Source organism: Schistocerca gregaria, chromosome 1 (genome assembly GCF_023897955.1).
Source record: "Schistocerca gregaria isolate iqSchGreg1 chromosome 1, iqSchGreg1.2, whole genome shotgun sequence".
Classification (NCBI taxonomy): domain Eukaryota; kingdom Metazoa; phylum Arthropoda; class Insecta; order Orthoptera; family Acrididae; genus Schistocerca; species Schistocerca gregaria.
Window position 1 is genome coordinate 647,897,450 of NC_064920.1, and position 21,318 is coordinate 647,918,767.

The 21,318-nt window shown below is 44.5% G+C and overlaps 1 protein-coding gene across 1 annotated transcript in view; it reads right to left on the minus strand.

Moving 5' to 3' along the window:
* Positions 1-20,743, minus strand: part of LOC126266645 (nephrin-like) — a 336,835-nt gene extending 316,092 nt beyond the window's left edge. The window contains exons 1-2 of the mRNA XM_049971078.1: positions 20,734-20,743; positions 20,040-20,169 (exon numbers count right to left, since the gene is read on the minus strand). Of these exons, the coding sequence (XP_049827035.1) occupies positions 20,040-20,169; positions 20,734-20,743 (140 nt within the window). The remainder of the gene's footprint in view (positions 1-20,039; positions 20,170-20,733) is intronic.
* Positions 20,744-21,318: the final 575 nt, after the last annotated feature.

Below are 21,318 nucleotides of genomic sequence, written 5' to 3' on the forward strand. Positions count from 1 at the left end.
ACAGACCAGTTTGTGGATCGTGGGACTGTGGTCTGAGTATGGAGTTTCCATTTTTTTAATATAGGACCGAGGGATTTCCTATAGATATATTTATTGTCAGAGTGCCGCTCACGATTAAAATCACTTTTGGATTATTCTGTAAATGAGACTTTGTTATTTATCGTTGTAGCAAAATTTCTTTTAAGTAACCGTCCACTAGAGAAATAAACTATCTAAGGAAAAAGACAATTTCACTGCAATTGGACGTAATACTTAGCTATAAATATCTATAAAACTTTCTGAAATAAGAAATGAGTTAGTTTTGTGTAATTTACGTCGAAAATCCCGTATTATTTTACTGCAGCGCTGACTGCTGTTTACGAAGTTCGTATTTCTTGAAATATTAAGCAGTATTAAATATTATTAGCAGTATATAGTGATGCGGGGCAACGCGCGGTATTTCCTACAGTTATAGCTAAGTAGCATTCAACACTTTTTAAAATAAAGTTCAAGAACTGCAGTAAAATGTTCCGAAATTCTAGGATCTCGTGATATGTTTGTGAGTGTTCAAATAATCTCATCGAACTACAACAAGATACGTAACTGTTGTCATGATATGAAATATATTGAAAGACAGAGCCGCCGTCGTACTTCAAAGTCGCCCACAAGTGTCCTAGTTGCCAGTCACAACACAGCTTAGATTTGCACACCAGTCGGCCGACTCTTCATCACCCCCAGCCGATACTACATACGTGAGGTTCTGCTCCCACAGCAGCGTGACGTTCGTGCCGTTCGGCTGAGGTGACGTTAAGTTAATGTGGCCAAAGTGATCAACTGATGCAGAGGGCGCGAAGCTGACTAGAAGTGCAAGATGTTATGGGGCTTGCTTAGGAGACGGAAATGGTTCATTTTTACTAACACAAGGGCTTTATTTTCAAAAATAATTGATATTATGATGATTACTATTAGGGTTTTAGCAGTTATATGGTATGATTTGGAGACTGATGGGCCCATGAAGAGAAACTTTACTGCAGGAACTCTTTGCTGTGTTATAACAAGAGTGCTTTAATATGTGCTGTGTGCAGCGATCGTTATAAAAAGCAAACGTAAGTCCCTTTTTGCGTTTTTGGATTAAGCAAAGTTGTAGTTTGTAGGGAACGTTGTTGCAAGCAACAATTTTTGTAGTCATGTGGCGTAGAAACTTTATGTTAGAGTTAGTGTGGCTCAAAGATATTCTCCATTTCCTTCCCGTACTCACAAAGAAAATAGCGTAAGGTTTCCAGATTTAACATCGTATTTTTGATTCACCACTTATTTCTGTTGATCCACAGTATGAATTACGTCGAGTTCAACGACAAGAAGAGAAATCTATGGTAAAGGACAGTGGATATCGTGTTTTAGAATATATAATTAAATGTAATGAGAATTAGCAAAAATATTTTCCTTTAAATATTATTTTTTCTTGTGAGCAGCTTACATTTTTATAAGGTAATCTTATTTAAATCTTATACATCATATTTGAACGAAATTCTGAAATTAATTTGTTTTTGACCGCATTCATCATTCAATAAATCAGTTCTGTAGTACTTTACACCGGAGTAAAAATTTTAAATTGGCAAAATATTTTTCAAAACGTAAGATTAAAAGAAATTGAGGTGTACACTTTTGTTATGACAAAAACATAAATTTGACCCATTTCCCGCTAATATCTTTCCAGAAATTGTACGTGCAGTGCATCAACCACACAAGTGACATTGCTAACGTTTAGAAACACTACCTTGGTAACACTGAAATTTTCTGCTGTGACTTATTATGCTCCTTGAGTTTTTTATGTAAGTAATATTTGAGCAACATTCTAGGGAAAATTCTAACAAACTTCTTGATGAACTTGTAAGCACAGAACTGTATCGTTGACTACCGATAGTCGCCTCTCTGTCGTGCGCTGAGCAACAATGGGGAGTTGGGACGTATCTTTCGTGGAGCGTGGGCGGAGTGTTGTATTGATGCCGTGGCTGCAGCGGATATATTACAAGTTATGGTGAAGTTATTGAAAATGTTTGGCAGCTAAGTTTTGCGTTTATTTTCAGTGTTCACGACGCAGTATCAATGTTTATCCAAAAGCTGATGTTTCTCCGTTTCGTGTGTCGCGTCGGGAGAACAACAATCAAACGCGTCGCGACAGTTACGGAAAAATAATATGGAATCGTATGATCCTAATTGCAGATTCCAAATGAAAGAAACACATATAGTTTTGACTGGCTAAATATGACGAACGGAGATACTTTCTCGTTCGTATTTTTTACCTGAAATTTTATGGAACATTCGCGTCGCGATTCGGTCACGCGCTCTCTCGTATTATCAGCTACTGAATTGTTAAGTACTATTGGAAAAGCTGTGCCAATCGTGGACTGATGAAATATCCATTGAACAGTGATTATTTTGTGTTCTATGCACAGTGTTTCTTTATTGGATGCCATCATTTAGACAGCAACATTATGCCTCACAACGGACACGTGCCTGGAGTACAAATACTGATCACGTCCATTGTGGAATAACGTTAATTGTGAACAGTGCAGTCTCACGGTGTGCAAGTTTTTAACAGAATACAGTGAATTCTACCAGACAAACGTGGTATGGTTGCTGTGAGTGGCTCCTCTCCCTGCTAGGCAATAGTTATTAAAAACACATCATAGCAGGCAGTGCAGAAAGCAGCAGATCAAGCACAGCGGGAAGGACCAGGTACGTGGGTTTTGGCACACGGTCGTTAAATATCCAGCCCCCGTTCCTGTGTCTAGGGAGTGTTGTACAGGCCCCGAGTGCAAGAGGCTATCTTTTATTAGTGATGTATATCTACCCTCTTTCCTCCTGGGCGTATTACAAAGTGAATGTTTCGTCCAGTTACATGGGTTGGACGAAAATATGGAAAAGTCGCTCGAATGCACGCTTGAAAGTACAGGATGAAAATTACTGAACTATATGAAAAAACAAAAAAAACGTAAATCAGTTACAAACTACGGCGTGCACCCGCGTTATTCAACATGTCAACGTCACTACATGTATTTGGATTTAGGTTAGGACATATTCGATATGTCTGCCGTCATTGGCGAGGATGTGACGTAATGAATAGCAAAATCCTGTGTGACCCGCCAAAGTGTCGGAACATCGATGCTGTCGGTATCCACCCGAATGGCTGTTTTCAGCTCTGAAAGGTTTTTGGTGTTACTGCTGTCCACTTGGCTTCAATATAACCCCACAAAAAGGAGTTGCATGTGTTCGGATCCGGAGAATATGGCAGCCAACCGAAGCCGGTGCCAGTGGCCTTTGGGAATCCCACAGCGAGAATGCGGTACCCAAAGCTCTCCTTCGGGACAGCAAACACTATCCTGCTTCTATGTGGCTGAGCTCCGTCTTGCATGAATCACATTTTGCGGAAATCAAGGTCAGTTTGAATATTGGGGATGAAATCATCTTCCAAAACCTTCATGTACAGTTCGGTGGTCACCGTGCCATCAAGGAATATCGCACCGATTATTCCGTGACTGGACATTGCACACCACAAAGTCATTCATTGAGGGCGAAGTAATTCCTCGACGGAGAAATGCAGATTCTCAGTCCCCCAAATGCACCAGTTAGCGTATTGACGAACGCATCCAAATGAAAGTGGGCTTCGTCGCTAAACCAAACCATATTCACACACTAATTCACAACATGCCCTGCGGCCAACCGTGCAGTTTCAACGTCCTAATGCAAAAAGTTCAGATTTTATTTCATATAGTTCAATAATTCTCAACATGTACATGCAGATTCCAGCCAAACTTGTGGGTTCCGGTAAAATGTTCTCAATACATTGCAAGAGGCATTCTTAGTCAGAACAGTGTTCTGTGAAGTTGTGAATACATTACGCCGGGAGCTAAGTGAATCTCAACATGGGTAATCAAGGGTGTCGCAGTGTTCGATCTTTCAAGAGGCAGTGTATCGAAAAGATGTTCACCACTCACAGGAAAGCAGAAGAACGCCATCCGCTGTCATAGTGTGTGAATGAGACGATCACTGTTGACAATTATGACCAAAAAGAAGAGGATGGCAGTTGCAAAAAGTCACTGCAGAACTGAATGTAGCACTCGCGAATCCTGTCAGCACTAAAACAACCCGAAGGGAGCTACGTAAGCAGGGAATTTCAGGGCGAGCTGGAATTGGCTGAAGTCGCTCTCAGCACTTTGGGACTTAACATCTGAGGTCATCAGTCCGCTAGAACTTAGAACTAAATAAACCTAACTAAACTAAGGACATCACACACATCCATGCCCGAGGCAGGATTTGAACCTGCGACCGCAGCAGTCACGCGGTTCCGCACTGAAGCTCCTGGGTACGCAGCTCGTGGTCGTGCGGTAGCGTTCTTGCTTCCCGCGCCCGGGTTCGATTCCCGGCGGGGTCGGGGATTTTCTCTGCCTCGTGATGGCTGGGTGTTGTGTGATGTCCTTAGGTTAGTTAGGTTTAAGTAGTTCTAAGTTCTAGGGGACTGATGACCATAGATATTAAGTCCCATAGTGCTCAGAGCCATTTGAACCATTTGAAGGTCCTGGAACTGCTCGGCCACTGCTGCCGGGCGAGCTGGCATTAAAAAAAAAATGCTCAAATGTGTTTGAAATCTTATGGGACTTAAGTGCAAAGGTTATCAGTCCCTAAACGTACACACTACTTAACTTAACCTAAATTATCCTAAGGCAAACACACACACCCATGCCCGAGGGAGGACTCGAACCTCCGCCGGGACCAGAGCAGGAATTTCAAACGCATTCATCACCTTTCACCAGGAAAGCGTGGTGCTGCCGGAGCCATAAAAGATGGGCTATGAATCTTGTTTCAAACTGTTTCCTACTTCTGTCTTGTTTACGTCCCAAAACTGAATCATTGCGGGCGTTCGGTTATGATTTGGACGGTTATAGCGTGGTACTCCGTGGGCATCATGTTTACTTCGAATTACTGCTAAGGGTTATGTGACAATTTTGTCTGATCTGCTCCATCCCAAGGTACAAGGGTGATGCTGTTGTCCAAGACAGCAAGGCTCCGGTTCACATTGTCCACGACTGGTTTTATAAGCACGAGGATGACGTGTCGCATCTCACCTGGCCACTACAGTCACCAGATCTCAATAATATCAAGGCTTTGAGGTCAACTATGGAGAGAAAGACGCATGATCAGCGTCCATTTCCATCCATCTTAATTTACATTACACTGGTATAAGATTCCCTAAAAAACCACTTAGGACATGACTTACGCATTCCGAGACTATTGGAAGCTGTGTCGAATGCCACGGGTTTCATAAGAGGTACCAGTAACTATCGGCTTCGGTGCTTTCATACTTTTGTCTATCAGCATATGTCCAAAACAAAGTCATACCTCACGTAATTACAGTGATGTTTAGAGTAACTGCTTTCAGTATAGTAAAGCAGAACTTCCTGTTAGTTTCCTTCCAAGACTACGACTGACACGCCGGATCTGTGGGGTCTGCTTAGCTCAGAGAGGACAGCGCGGAGAGGGAGGGGAAGCAAGCGTCAAGTAATGGCAACAGGAGTGTGAGGGGACATAGGCGCCACCTCCTGAGGGCACCGCAATTAAAGCCCGCCGTGCAGAGAGCGCGCCTCCGCGCGGCGCAGCCGCACCTGTCCGCTATTCAGGAGGCCCGCGGCGTTTACTGCCAGAAAAGGCATCCCCACCCTCTGGCCCCTGGCAGCAGAGCGGCGCCTGAATGCGGGCCGCATAATTAAGTTGGCGTGACTTCCGCCGTGCATTCCACGACGCGACCCGGCTCGACTCGGCTCACCGTGGGCGTTTTGTTGTCACTTCCCTTTCTCTCCAACTTCTGTCAGTCCGACGAACCGTGAAGACTCCTGCCACGCTTCCGAGCCTTGCTACGCCCCCACCATTCTTCTCTCACTGACACACACACACACACACACACACACACACACACACACATACTTTCAGACCTACAGCTTCTGTTCCTTGGCGTCACATCTTTCACTTGCTACTGCTGTTCTCTGGTAGCTACCAGTAACTTAGTGGCGAATTTATTCCCATCGTATCGAATCACAAATAGGAATCCTCTAACTTATTACTCATTCCACCTTGCACACATGTATGTAAAGATGCAATTTCTCATAACACGTTTAGGTTTCATGCCTGTGCATCCAGGACTTGTAAATCCTTAGCAGGATTGATATGGGGGATAATGACGGCCACTTATTAGATGTGTTGCGACCAGCCCTATTCAGCCCTATTTGGGAATGGGTGAGAGACTTGGTGCTGGAGAGGTCAATTTACCCCGAGGCACACAGTGGAACAGTGGTACCATTAACAAGTGTTTATTTCCAGTGGCATTATACAACGCAGCGTCCGGATCATAGGCCACCAGCGTGCGTGCCAGCGCAGCTAGTTAATGGATGCTCCGATGTGGACGGTGCCCTGGGTCGAGGGTAGCTGATACCGCGGTGACGTATGGCCCACAAGAAGGCAAAGAAACTTGCATGGCACACTCAAGATCTCTGTAGTTTGACCTGCCATGAACTCTCGCACTTTAACTAGGTTTAAGTAGTTCTAAGTTCTAGGGGTCTGATGACCTCCGCTGTTAAGTCCCATAGGTTTTTAGGTTAGAAGGCCTCGGGAAAGTGCGGGATGGGCTGCAATGTCAAAGGGTGCTTGGCAATTACAGGACGTGCTTGGATCAAGGAACAGTCGGAATTATAGTTGTAAACTGTTGTAGTTGCGCTGGAAAAGTCCCTGAGCTTCAAGCGCTAATAGAAAGCACAGAAGCTGATATCGTTATAGGTACAGAAAGCTGGCTAAAGCCTGAAATAAGTTCTGCAGAAATTTTTACGAAGTCTCAGACGGTGTTCAGGAAAGATAGATTAGGCAGAATTGGTGGTGGAGTGTTGGTGTCTGTCAGTAGTGGTTTATCTTGTAGTGAAGTCAAAGTAGATACTCCGTGCGAATTGGTGTGGGTGGAGGTTATACTTAACAGCCGAATTAAGTTAATAATTGGCTCCTTCTACAGACCCCCAGACTCCGATGATACAGTTGCGGAACAGTTCAGAGAAAGTTTGAGTCTCGTAACAAATAAATACCCCACTCATACGGTTATAGTTGGTGGGGACTTCAACCTACCCTCGGTATGTTGGCAAAAATACTTGTTCAAAACCGGTGGTAGGCAGAAAACGTCTTCCGAGATTGTCCTAAATGCATTCTCCGAAAATTATTTCGAGCAGTTAGTCCACGAACCCACGCGAATTGTAAATGGTTGCGAAAACACACTTGACCTCTTGGCCACAAACAATCCAGAGCTGATAGAGAGCATCATGACTCATACAGGGATTAGTGATCACAAGGTCATTGTAGCTAGGCTCAATACCATTTCTTCCAAATCCATCAGAAACAAACGCAAAATAATTTTATTTAAAAAAGCGGATAAAGTGCCACTAGAAGCCTTCCTAAAAGACAATTTCCATTCCTTCCGAACTGACTATGCGAATGTAGACGAGATGTGGCTCAAATTCAAAGATATAGTAGCAACAGCAATTGAGATATTCATACCTCATAAATTGGTAAGAGATGGAACGGATCCCCCGTGGTACACAAAAAAGGTCCGAACGCTGTTGCAGAGGCAACGGAAAACGCATGCGAAGTTCAGAAGAACGCGAAATCCCGAAGATGGGCTAAAATTTACAGACGCGCGAAATTTGGCACGTACTTCGATGCGAGATGCCTTTAATAGGTTCCACAACGAAACATTGTCTCGAAATTTGGTAGAAAATCCGAAGAAATTCTGGTCGTATGTAAAGTACACAAGCGGCAAGACGCAGTCAATACCTACGCTGCGCAGTGCCGATGGTACTGTTATCGACGACTGTGCCGCTAAAGCGGAGTTATTGAACGCAGTTTTCCGAAATTCCTTCACCAGGGAAGACGAATGGAATATTCCAGAATTTGAAACACGAACATCTGCCAGCATGAGTTTCTTAGAAGTAGATACCTTAGGGGTTGCGAAGCAACTCAAATCGCTTGATACGGGCAAGTCTTCAGGTCCAGATTGTATACCGATTAGGTTCCTTTCAGATTACGCTGATACTATAGCTCCCTACTTAGCACTCATATACAACCGCTCGCTCACCGATAGATCTGTACCTACAGAGTGGAAAATTGCGCAGGTCGCACCAGTGTTCAAGAAGGGTAGTAGGAGTAATCCATTTAACTACAGACCTATATCATTGACGTCAGTTTGCAGTAGGGTTTTGGAGCATATACTGTATTCAAACATTATGAATCACCTCGAAGAGAACGATCTATTGGCACGTAATCAGCATGGCTTCAGAAAACATCGCTCTTGTGCAACGCAGCTAGCTCTTTATTCGCACGAAGTAATGGCCGCTATCGACAGGGGATCTCAAGTTGATTCCGTATTTCTAGATTTCCGGAAAGCTTTTGACACCGTTCCTCACAAGCGACTTCTAATCAAGCTGCGGAGCTATGGGGTATCGTCTCAGTTGTGCGACTGGATTCGTGATTTCCTGTCAGGAAGGTCGCAGTTCGTAGTAATAGACGGCAAATCATCGAGTAAAACTGAAGTGATATCAGGTGTTCCCCAGGGAAGCGTCCTGGGACCTCTACTGTTCCTGATCTATATAAATGACCTGGGTGACAATCTGAGCAGTTCTCTTAGGTTGTTCGCAGATGATGCTGTAATTTACCGTCTAGTAAGGTCATCCGAAGACCAGTATCAGCTGCAAAGCGATTTAGAAAAGATTGCTGTATGGTTTGTCAGGTGGCAGTTGACGCTAAATAACGAAAAGTGTGAGATGATCCACATGAGTTCCAAAAGAACTCCGTTGGAATTCGATTACTCGATAAATAGTACAATTCTCAAGGCTGTCAATTCAACTAAGTACCTGGGTGTTAAAATTACGAACAACTTCAGTTGGAAGGACCACATAGATAATATTGTCGGGAAGGCGAGCCAAAGGTTGCGTTTCATTGGCAGGACACTTAGAAGATGCAACAAGTCCACTAAAGAGACAGCTTACACTACACTCGTTCGTCCTCTGTTAGAATATTGCTGCGCGGTGTGGGATCCTTACCAGGTGGGATTGACGGAGGACATCGAGAGGGTGCAAAGAAGGGCAGCTCGTTTTGTATTATCGCGTTATAGAGGAGAGAGTGTGGCAGATATGATACACGAGTTGCGATGGAAGTCATTACAGCATAGACGTTTTTCGTCGCGGCGAGAGCTTTTTACGAAATTTCAGTCACCAACTTTCTCTTCCGATTGCGAAAATATTTTGTTGAGCCCAACCTACATAGGTAGGAATGATCATCAAAATAAAATAAGAGAAATCAGAGCTCGAACAGAAAGGTTTAGGTGTTCGTTTTTCCCGCTCGCTGTTCGGGAGTGGAATAGTAGAGAGATAGTATGATTGTGGTTCGATGAACCCTCTGCCAAGCACTTAAATGTGAATTGCAGAGTAGTCATGTAGATGTAGATGTAGATGTAGATAGTGCTCAGAGCCATTTGAACCCTTTTTTGCCTACTGCGAACGAGTTAGCCAGATCCGTTCTTCCTGGGGTGTTCGACAGGTGGCGGAGACTGCTGCTAAAAATCAATAGCTGCTTCTTCAACATTGTCTACTACTTCCTGACATATAGTGTGGAGTCGACATTGACGGCTGCCATCTCTTGCTTACTTGGTCCTAGCATATACGAGAGACGATGTCGTTGTGGCCTTCCACAAGTGCAGCAGGAACCACATCCGTCCGACTTTTTCCTCTGCATTTCCTCCATGCGCTGGCATCACTCGATGAATTTCTCGGCTGTTGCAACATCTTTTACCGGAAGAGCTTCGTACATGTCTGCTGTGAACGACTTTATCAAGTGTGAGCTTTTGTCCACTGCTGACATGTTCGGAGTCACAGTGTGTCACAGGAGCAAAAAAAAAAAAAACTGTATGTTCGGCTGTGTAATTGTTCTTCTGCTAAAGAGGCTTGCTTGTAACCAAACGTGAATCGGTAAACATCTCGGGAAAACAACGATGTGCAGCTGACTTGCTTCTGTTTCGGACTCCACTGGTTTCCTGAATACGCGGACACTGCGAACGGTGTACTGGTTAATGTAGACGACGGTCTTCATGTTGCCTAATTGGAGCCAAGGTGACGTAGATGTTTTGAAGTACCCGACATCTCCACCAAACAATGTCATGTCGTAACGACAATACAACTCTGCAACCAAATGCGAGGTCATCAACAATCAACAGTGAAAGACGTTTATTACGAACACCAACGTACAGCTGGAACACAACAGAATTCCTCCATGGAGAGTGTTGCTATTTATACAAACATCGAATATTCCAGAATACAAAAACATCAAAGACATTTCTACCATCTTCCAGAAATGGTGAATAGTCATTAATAAAGAATTCCTGGTTGTTAGGTTTGAACGGGCGACCACAGCACAAAAGCCAGCGATGCTAACTACTATGCCACCCAGTATGCAGCTGCACTGGGGCAATATAAAACGCTGCTTATTCAGTGTCCAAGGCCAGGTCCACTTGCAATATAGGAACTACGTAAGCACACCTGATATAATATTAGCAAATCTGCTGCTTCAGAGAGGCGTAAACAGTGTGCAATTGGTTCCAGGCGCTCTTGGAGCCCACTATCGATGACGTGTCTTGGCAGAATAATGGCATCTTTGTTTCACTCGGCTCTATGGAATACAGCTGCAAGACATGTGACTGTGGGAATAGCAGTACGGAGCTATCGTGTTCGGTAGTGGTTATAACCTTATCGTGAATGATGTTGCACTATTTTTTGGAATATCAGCGTCGGTTGTCTAACTTTTTTTTACAAGGAATAGTGTAACACTGGCAGCTATGCAAAATGACATACGTGTTCTTAAAAGATCCTAACAGATACAGGCCGAAGAGAGGTGTCACGCTTTGTCAGCAACAATAGGTTTCTGTTGTGACAGAGCATGGTGCTTTCCGTAAATGCAGGTTCATCTCAATAAGTTTCCGAGTGAATCTTGTGAAGGGAACCGCGTGCAAAGGACTTTTGGAGTCAGATAACTCGTAGAAGGCCATTACTCACAGGGACACATAAAGCTGTACGTCTTTAATGGCTCGAACAATCCAGAAACTACACTGTAGCTGACTGGAGGCGAGTAATCTGATACAAAAATTCTCAGTTTTGTTTCGTTTCAAATGAAACGAGAGGTCGAGTGCACCGACAGTCCAGTTGGGTTTTTAACCGTAGTTTCTGGCGAGTGGTTCAGGAGAGAGATGATTCTGTGATTGTTTGATTTTCTTGGCGTGATTGGACCCACTCATTCAGGTTGCCGTGAACAGGCAACAAGATTCTATATCAGAATTATTTGTGACCTAATATTGTCCTTCCTTGTATAACTTCATGATGAGTGTGCTGCGTTCACAGGGCACCAAGCATAAGTTCTTGGCTTGGCTTGCATGCATGTCCAAAGCAACTTTAATCTTAATAACATAGTACCTGCAGTATCGCATTTTTCTGCCGATACCGGGCAAGCGATTTTCAAATATAACATCTAACCTCTATGGAAATATACATAATGGATGTACGACTACAGTTCGTAGACGCAGGTCGTGAGTCGTGCGCGGATAGGTAAATGGTAAGGCACCGCTAACGATAAGCGGAAAGTCATGCACAGATTTTTGTGGTTGTCATTCCATTTTACAGCTGATAGCTGTCCTTGTTCGCAGTTGCGAATTCGTTTATTGCAGCTCAGGCATCTTGTTGACCTCGAGTGGTAGGTTAATTTATTCGGTCTTATCCACATGGAAGAGGTCTCGACTATTTGGAAAAGCCGATGACACGTAGCTGTCAACATTCCCGCATTTGGTAGCGACATAGCCGTGAATTAGTAGCTTCATATGGAAATGGTATATTTGACAAAACCTGTAGGCTCTCTTTCTCATGGAACTGAGACCATTATCAAGGGGAGATGTGATGCAACACGGTAGAAGTGCAGTGTCTTCTGGGGTGATTAATAGTTTGTAAAAGTAGTTAGGAATAACAAAATAGTTCAAATGGCTCTGAGCACTATGGGACTTAACTTCTGAGATCATCAGTCCCCTAGAACTCTGAACTACTTAAACCTAACTAACCTAAGGACATCACACACATCCATGCCCGACGCAGGATTCGAACCTGCGACCGTAGCGGTCGCGCGGTTCCAGACCGTAGCGCCTAGAACCGCTCGGCCATAGGAATAACACCTAACATTAATTAACTCTTGTGTTTTCTATAAAATTTGTCTACGTGAATAGGCCATATGAAATTTGAGAAAATTGCAAAACCAGGAAGGTCACGTGCCCTGATTAGGAACGCAAACGAAATGATGAGGAGTTGCACGTGGTTTCTTTGTGTGTGTTTTAGCTGCGATGTGAAGCGCCTTCCTGCTGCAGTGCGAGCTGGAATCGCAGAGGAGCCTGATATGCTACACAACGGTCTTCCCCGACGGAGGCTGCGTATGGAGTTCACGATCTGATGAAAAGCTGTTGTTGGAGGACATGATGAACATGTTGTGGTCCAGTCATGTCCGTATGTATTCGAAGGCCGACTTGTCAGGGAATACTGTGACAGGTATCTGTTGATTTATTACGATTCAATGTAGAACAAATCGTTGCGGACGTCTCGGGACTATAGTTAACAAAACTTGTGAATAGTTAACAGCTGATTGTTCCTGGACTACATGAGTATACCAGTGTCTTCCCCCCTCAGATATCTCAACCTCTTCCGTTATAATTTCGAATCGTCTACGCACAGAAAAATGAGTCATTTAAGCCCTGAATTTAAGAGAGAGAAATCTTAATCTAACCCTATGTAAGGTATCCGTACAGCCTTAAGATGACGATTATTAGAACGGTACAGCCTTAAGATGACGATTATTAGAACTTTTGTATGCAATTACGATATTGCTGTGACTTTGTTACTCTAAATTACAATGCAAAATTTCTTTGGACATGCATGTCTAAAGTGACGTGCACTGAAGCGACTACAGCCGTTATGAAATACATGACATTTATTAGCCATTGCGAATCTCGACAACCCTGAGCTGTAGAATGGAATGAAAACGAAACTTTGTGTCGGACAGGGAGAAATTTTCACTGTAGTCATTACATTCTACAGCTGATGCATGTCCCATTGCAAATACATTTAATGTATTTATTGTATGCAGTTGGTACCATTGTGATTTGTACAGCCTATTACAACTATGTGGTACAGCGAAACTGGTAAATTTTAGAGAAGCATTGCAAGCTACAGCATTTATTAACAGTTTCTTGACCAGTTAAAATGTCATTTAAAATTAGAGAATCGAAACTTAATTCATTTAATTCTTCCGTACGTGTTCGCAACTGTGTGAAAACTAAGTGACAGCAAGACAGGCGTGGGGCGTACTTTGTGGAGTGAGGTAATGGCTGCTACACTGGAGAGGATGTCCATCATACAAATATGAAACATTACCCATTAAAGGAAACCATGAGTAACGAAAGCGAACACTAATACTTAATTAAGGAAAGCTAGAGCGCAACTATGAAACAAAATGAGGAAGGCAAGCTAGAGCACCGCTAATTAAAGGTTCGGTGGTTAATAACAGAATGGATCATTTCGTACGCAAGACTTCCTGAAAGAAGAAAACGGACACTTACACTAACTGTAACAGTGATTGTAAATTGTCGCTGTCTCCTACCTTCCAAACTTTATAGAGCTTCTGTAAAGTTTGGAAGGTAGGAGACGAGATACTGGCAGAAGTAAAGCTGTGAGGACGGGGCCTGAGTCGTGCGTAGGTAGCTCAGATGGTAGAGCACTTGACCGCGAAAGGCAAAGGTCCCGAGTTCGAGTCTCGGTCCGGCACACAGTTTTAATCAGCCAGGAAGTTTCTTACTGATAGTGGTGTTGCTAACTGTGAAGTTGTTTGATGCGCAAATGATGGAAATGGAAAGTGGAGGGACAACATCTCCTCTTGTTCTCCTGAGTCAAAACTGCGAAGTTCCTCCCCACTTCTTCTCCCCCTCCCCCAGATCTAACTGTCAAATGTATTTTTTAATCCTTGCCTCTCAATTTGGAGGCTGCTGCTTGGGCGTGCGGGATGCGGCCATCGTTTCCCTTGAACCCCATAGTTACAGCCCAGGAGGCCTGGGCACGCCATGCTCTCTTCCCTCTCCACTTCATGTCTCTGCGCATGAAAATCGCGCTCCAGGTAGCATTACTCCTGCAGTAGTAAGCGAGCCCACTTCTATGTAAGGCGACCACGTCGGTCTCGGTAGTCCACGTACCCCAAGGCTTCAATAGCCCTCTGAGCCAGCTGAACAGGATAGATCTCCTTCCTGTCAAAGCCTCACACTTCTCAGAGTATCATCGTCGTTGAATGCATGGTTTCGCGGCGATATGAATTAATAAAATTTTATCGGGCTTCCAGCGGCGTCAGGTGGTTAAAATCCCACGAACGTTCGACCGAGCTCTCCTCAGTCATTGTCAAGTGGTAATAATGACTGCTTTGTCGCCGTGGCCGCGTCGTTATATAGCTGCACTGTTGGCTGTGACGCCACTGGTGTTCTCCTCCTCGCCATACGTGGTAATGTTTTCATCCCGCGTTCGTCGCATCCGTTTCAACCTCGCGATGGCCGGGTCCCAGGCTGTGGTGTGCTGCAAACCGCCATCCTTGTTGATGGTGTTTTCAGAGGTTTTTACTTCAGTAGCTTCTTTTATGACGCTATTCCAAAATACCTTCGTCCTCATAGTGACAGATGTTTTGTCGAATAGAATTCGGTGTCCCTTTTCTAAGGCGGGTTCTGCCACGGGTGATTTTTCTGGATAGATTAGGCTTAAGCATCTCTCGTGTTCCGTCCGGAGTTACTCCACCGTGCGTACTGTTTGGCCGACGTAGTAACAGCCACGCTGACACGGTATCTCGTACACTCCAGGGGTTCTAAGCCCTAGATCGTCGTTCACAAGCCTCATGAAATGTCAAATTTTTGCTGGAGGCCTGAACGCCGATGAAATGTTACATCTCTTCAGGAGCCAACTAATCTTTCCCGACACTGTACCACAGAAAGGCAAAAACAAAAGTTTCTTGCCTTTTTCTTCAGTGGTGTTCTCTCCTCTCTTCGTGTGTTTCTTGCATGCCACACGAACTAAAGCCTGTGACACCTGTCCGTGGCTGTACCCGTTTTCTCCGAAGACTTTTCGGAGATGACTCGGTTCTGGTGGCACACTTTTAGCGTCTGAGACGACTATAGTACGTTGGGTACTGAGAACGCCACGTTTTTGTGCCGGATGGTGGTGGCTGAGAGCTTACACATACCGATCTGTGTGTGTCTGTTTCCTATAGACCCTGTGGCTTAGGTGCCCATTGGTTTTCCGTCGAACGAGGACGTCCAGGAAGGGAAATGCACGATCTGTGTCGAAATCCATCGTAAACTTGATGTGGCCGTGAATGCTGTTCAGATGTTCTAATAATTCTTCCAGTTTTTCAAGACCATGGGGCCAGATGATAAAAGTTTCATCGACGTAACGATAAAAGCAAGTTGGCTTAGCTGGAGCCGTGTCCAAGGCAATGTCTTCAAATTTATCCATAAAACGTTTGGTTATGGATGGAGCTAATGGGCTTCCCATGGACACGCCACCCAATTGGTCGAAATACTGGCCGCCATGTAGGAAATACGACGATGTCAACGTGTGCTTAAACAGTCCCACAATTGTGCTATCAAATAACTGGGAGAGGAGATCTACACAGTGTTTGACCGAAACACGTCTAAACTGGGAGACCACATCAAAACTAACCCTTATATCTCCTTGACTAAGACGTAGTTGTTTAATTCTGTTGATAAAGTCGTCGGGGTTCTTGACGTGATGCACACAACGACCCACATGCGGTGCAAGGAGGCTGGCCAGGTGTTTCGCCAATAAGTGAGTGGGTGACCCAGTGGTGTTCACAATGGGACGAAGAGGAGAATCCCGTTTGCGGATTTCTGGTAGTCCATAAAGCGTAGGTGCCTGAGGGAGGAGATTCTTAATAACGCCCTCTTTCAGCGTTGACTGTTTTAGAAGATCTCATTATTCTTGATGTCGGGTCCCGTGGCAGTGTCCGGTATGTATCCTCTGACTACGACGCCAAAATTCTGTTGATTCTTGAATAGGATAAACCGTGTTGTAAGTTTTTATATCGTTTAGCCGAAGAGCAGTGGTAGGCCCGTTGCCAGCCTGTCACTCACCGCTCTCTGTCCTTAGCTTGGAAGAAATTAAATACCTGGTACAGAGAAATGAAACCGAAAGCACGAATTTTAAGTCAAACAGTGTGGCTTGAAGACTGAAAAACTTATACAAATAGCCTGCCCTTTCACGTAGTTTGAAGGGTTTCACTGACCGAGGTTGACGTACCACTCAAGTTAGCGCTGCAACACCAGCCACCGCTGCTGGACACACCCGCGCATCGTCGTCTGCATCTGCTTACCCGGTAGAGTTCCACACTTCCCTGGAGTTCACATAGTTTCGGATTTTAGCAAAAATTAGTTCAAAAATATTACATTCAGCAGTTAAACAATTTTCGAGAGAGGTTCTACTTTCTATAAGACGTTCTGATCGGTTTTCGGCACCGGCACCCATCTGTGTCCTCAGACGCCACGGACATTCCTGGTTCTGCAGTTGCATAAACCGGAGACATGTGAACATAGTTTTCTTCTAGCCCTTTGCTATAATGTAATGTAACAAATTCATTTATTTATTGACGAAGCTATTGTAATCTTACCTTCAATTTTGTTTATGTTCCATGAGTTTGATGATCTTTAAACAAAGGTCAATGTCCCAACTCCTACGTGCCTTCTATTGCTTCAAAGCATCGAGTGAGGTAGTTCATAGTATTGTGCAGACATCCTGTTTTGCTTACATGAAAACACTCTTCTAAAACGCTTAAGTAATGAGTCCAGTATTATAAGCGCATTGCTCTCGACTTTTTTGGCTGGAAGGAGAGGGGGCTGTTGTTTAGCTGATGAAATCACCTATATTCGGATAGCATTGCAGCCAAGGAACTATTGGAACCTGAAAATTTGGACGACTTCACTGCTGTGGATAATCAGGCGCAATTATCACTATGTCAGATGTGTAATCTTACTATGTCACATAAGTAATCTTATAATGCCAAACAACATGTAGTTTAAATGTTTATCATTCGTATTATCTGTTGATTATAGCAGTAAAATTGGCGATAAGAGCAGAACGTGTGTGGTTGTCGGTTGAATTTAAATAACGGAGCTGTGGAAGACTTCTGCATCACGAGAAAGAAATTGGTTCTATTTCTCTTATTATGAAATTACATTCTCAAAAACACAACCAGATTTACAGGCAACTGGTGTTGAGGTTGCGGGAAATGATAAATAAATTGCGTGATAAAAGAAAGGGATAAGGAAAGGTAAGAAAAATAAAACAAATAAGTAGAAGATTTGGAAGGAACCAAAATGGAAGAAATGGGAAAGAAAGAAACAAGACAGAGAAAGAAAATAAGGAGAAACATACACAAAGTAAAAATAGACAGAGAAAAGGAAACGGTCAGTGAAAGGAAGAAGGAAATGAAAAACATAATGTACCAGGAAAAGAAGAGGAAAGTAAAGAAGAAACGAAAGAAAAAGAGGAAACTGTATATTATGAAAACTATGGATATCAGGGTTGTACTGAGAGGGATAAACACACACATCAAAAAAAGTTTTGCGTCACCCCGGTTATCAGAACAACTGAATACAGATGTTGACTGTGGATGTTGTATCATAGACACAGTCCCTTAGACTATTCAGAGATATCAATAAACCCGCCCAAAGATGCAAACAGGAATGCATGAGCAGCGCCTACTAGACGGAGGGAGACCGACAGCCGATCAGTTCCAGTCATTCCACCAGGAAGGAGGTACACGGCTCTTGTTGTCTGTAGTTCAACCATGCGTAGACGGTCAATACCGCATTTCGATCGAGTCCGCATTGTTACTTTGTGCCAGGAAGGGCTCTCAGCAAAGGAAGTGTCCAGGCGTCTCGGACTGAACCAAAGCGTTGTTGTTCGCGCATGGAAGAGATAGAGGGAGATAGGAACATTGATGACATGCGTCTCTCAGGCCGCCCAAGGGCAAATACTGCAGTGGATGACCACAACCTACGCATTATGGCTCGAAGGAACCCTGACAGCACGCCAACATGTTGAATAATGCTTTTCGTACAGCCACAGGAAGTCGTGTTAAAACCCAAACTGTGCGCAATAGGCGAGATCGATCTTTCCAACCACGACACCATGCAGCGCGGTACAGATGCGCCCAACAACATGCGGAATGGACTGCTCATCATTCGCACAACGTTTTCTTCACCTATGAGTGTCGCATATTCCTTCAACCAGACAATTGTCGGAGACGTGTTTGGAGGCAACACAGTCAGGCTGAACGCCTTAGGAACACTGTCTAGCGAGTGCAGCAAGGTGGAGGTACCCTGCTGTTTTGGGGTGGCATTGTGTGGAGCCGACGTACGCCGCTTGTGGTCATGGAAGGCGCCGTAACTGCTGTATGATACGTGAATGCCATCATCCGACTGATAGTGCAACCATATCGGCAGCATATTGGCGAGGCATTCGTCTTCATGGACGACAATTCGCGGCCCCATCGTGCACATTTTGTGAATGACTTCCTTCATTATAACGCCATCGTTCGACTAGAGTGGCCGACATGTTCTCCATACATGAACTATATCGAACATGCCTGGAATAGATTGAAAACAGCTGTTTACCACCAACCACTCTGAGGGACTTTCGCCAAATTGCCGTTGAAGTATGGGACAATGTGGACCAACAGTGTCTTGATGACCTTGCGGATTGTATGCCACGACTAATATAGGCATGCATTAATGCAAGAGAACGTCCTACTGGGTTTTAGAGGTACCGGGAAGCGTAGCAATCAGGACCACCATGTTTGTAGGTCTCGCTGTACGATGGTACAACATGCAATGTGTAATTTTCGTGAGTAAAGTGATGTTTATTCCAATTTTCTGTACAGGTTCGCCGGCCGGTGTAGCCGAGCGGTTCTAGGCGCTTTAGTCCGGAACCGCGCAGCTGCTACGGTCTCAGGTTCGAATCCTGCCTCGAGCATGGCTGTGTGTGATGCCCTAAGGTTAGTTAGGTTTAAATAGTTCTAAGTTCTAGGGGACTTACGACCTCAGATGTTAAGTCCCATAGTGCTCAGAGCCATTTGAACCATTTGTACAGGTACTGGAACTCTCGGAACCGAGGAAATGCAGGACTTTTTTTGATGTGTAGTTAAAAGTACGATCTGCGAGGGGAAAGGATTCGGAGTGTTTGAATAAGGATGTGGAGTTGGGGAAAGGGGCTTGGCTGGCAGTCCTGTACTAAAAATGCAAACAAATAAGTATGATTATACTAATACATTTTACACACTCATTGACATTATTTTCGGAATCATGGGCATCTGTGGTCTACTTAATCAGTGGTTGACGACAAATTATATTTAAGGAAAAGGTGGAGAAACAGTGAAAAACAGGGATCATCCTCTCCCTCCCTGCTGTTCATATCATAACCGAAACCTATTGACATACGTGTTGAATAAGTATCATTTTCATAAAAGGATGGGGATGACATTTGGTTTCTGTGGCCCTTAAGTGCGTGGTTATCAGCGCCCGTATTAATTTCTAATATTTACACAGTTCTGTCCAACTAGTTTCCCCAATGATGATGAAATGATGAGGATGACACAAACACTAAGTCCTCGTGCGGAGAAAATCGTCGACACGGCCGGGAATCGATCTCAGGACCCCGTAATCTAGAGGCAGCTATGCAGACCCCTAGGCCAAGAGCTGCAGACTTTTAAAAAAGGGGAGTAATACCTTATTGCTTAGGGTATGGTAATGGGGCGAGGTGAACTTGATGTTCAGTTTCAGAATAGGCTTAGGGGGAGGGACAGGGAGTGCCCGCGAGCACTACCTGTGGCGTAAGGCTCACCTGTAGAGAGGGATGCCGGCGTCGTCGCGGAACCAGAAGACCATGTAGACCTTGTCGTGGCCCGGCGGCGTCACGTTGCACGGCAGCGCCACGCTGCGGCCCTCCACCGCCTGCACGTCCACCGTCACCACTGAAACACACCAACCAGACAACGGCGGTCAGGGACACAGCGAGGCACACGTTTGTCGCACGATATTTAGCCCTCCAATTCTGGAAGACTTCGATTTTAATACATAGCGTGCTTCGCAGTAAATTTTCGCCCGTGATATGCCGCTTTATATTCTACAACTTTTGACAGCAGTATCTTGTTCTGAAAATCGTACCTTTAATGTCAGTGATAACAACAATACTTACGTGTGGCTCTATCGATTGTTGCAAGTATTTTACTTGGATACCACTTGGCGCCTTACATGTCCCTTATCCACTCTTGTAAGTCTACCGGAAATAAAGGGACGAATATTTTAACGTCAAATCAGAACCACGTGTCGTTCCTAGAAAGTCTTCTTATCACTGAGAGCCGTCCGGGTTGACCGAGAGGCTCTAGGCACTACAGTCTTGAACCGAGCGACCGCTACAGTCGCAGGTTCGAATCCTGCCTTGGGCATGGATGTGTGTTATGTCCTTAGGTTAGTTAGGTTTAAGTAGTTCTAAGTTCTAGGGGATCGATGACGTCAGCAGTTCTGTCCCATAGTGCTCAGAGCCATTTGAACCATTTGATCACTGAGAGGTGAAGCCTAGGTAAACAAACATCGTCCGAAAAGGGCTTGAAGGGTCAACGGTACCGACCGGCAGCCGTATGATCCTTAGCTCTGAGACTTCATAAATTGTGGATATGGAGGGGCATGTGGTCAGCACACTGCTCTCACGGTACCGCTAATTCTCAATCAAGTAGTTCCTCAGTTGGCCGCAGAGGATCTGAGTGTATCCCACTTGCCAACAGCACTCGGCAGAGCTGGACGGTGACCCATTCAAGGAAGTGATAGCCAAGTCCGACAGCACTTCGGTGATCGAATCTCGATCACCAAGGCTTTGCACAGCAGCACAGACTGCTCAATCCAAATTCCCTTTGACGCCTAGCTCCCTTGGTATTTCCCCAACATTTCGTTCGATACAGAAGTGCTATTCAAAAATGTGTGTGAAATCTTATGTGACTTAACTGCTAAGGTCATCAGTCCCTAAGCTTACACACTACTTAACCTAAATTAAAGTAAGGACAAACACACACACCCATGCCCGAGGGAGGACACGAACCTCCGACGGAACCAGCCGCACATTCCAT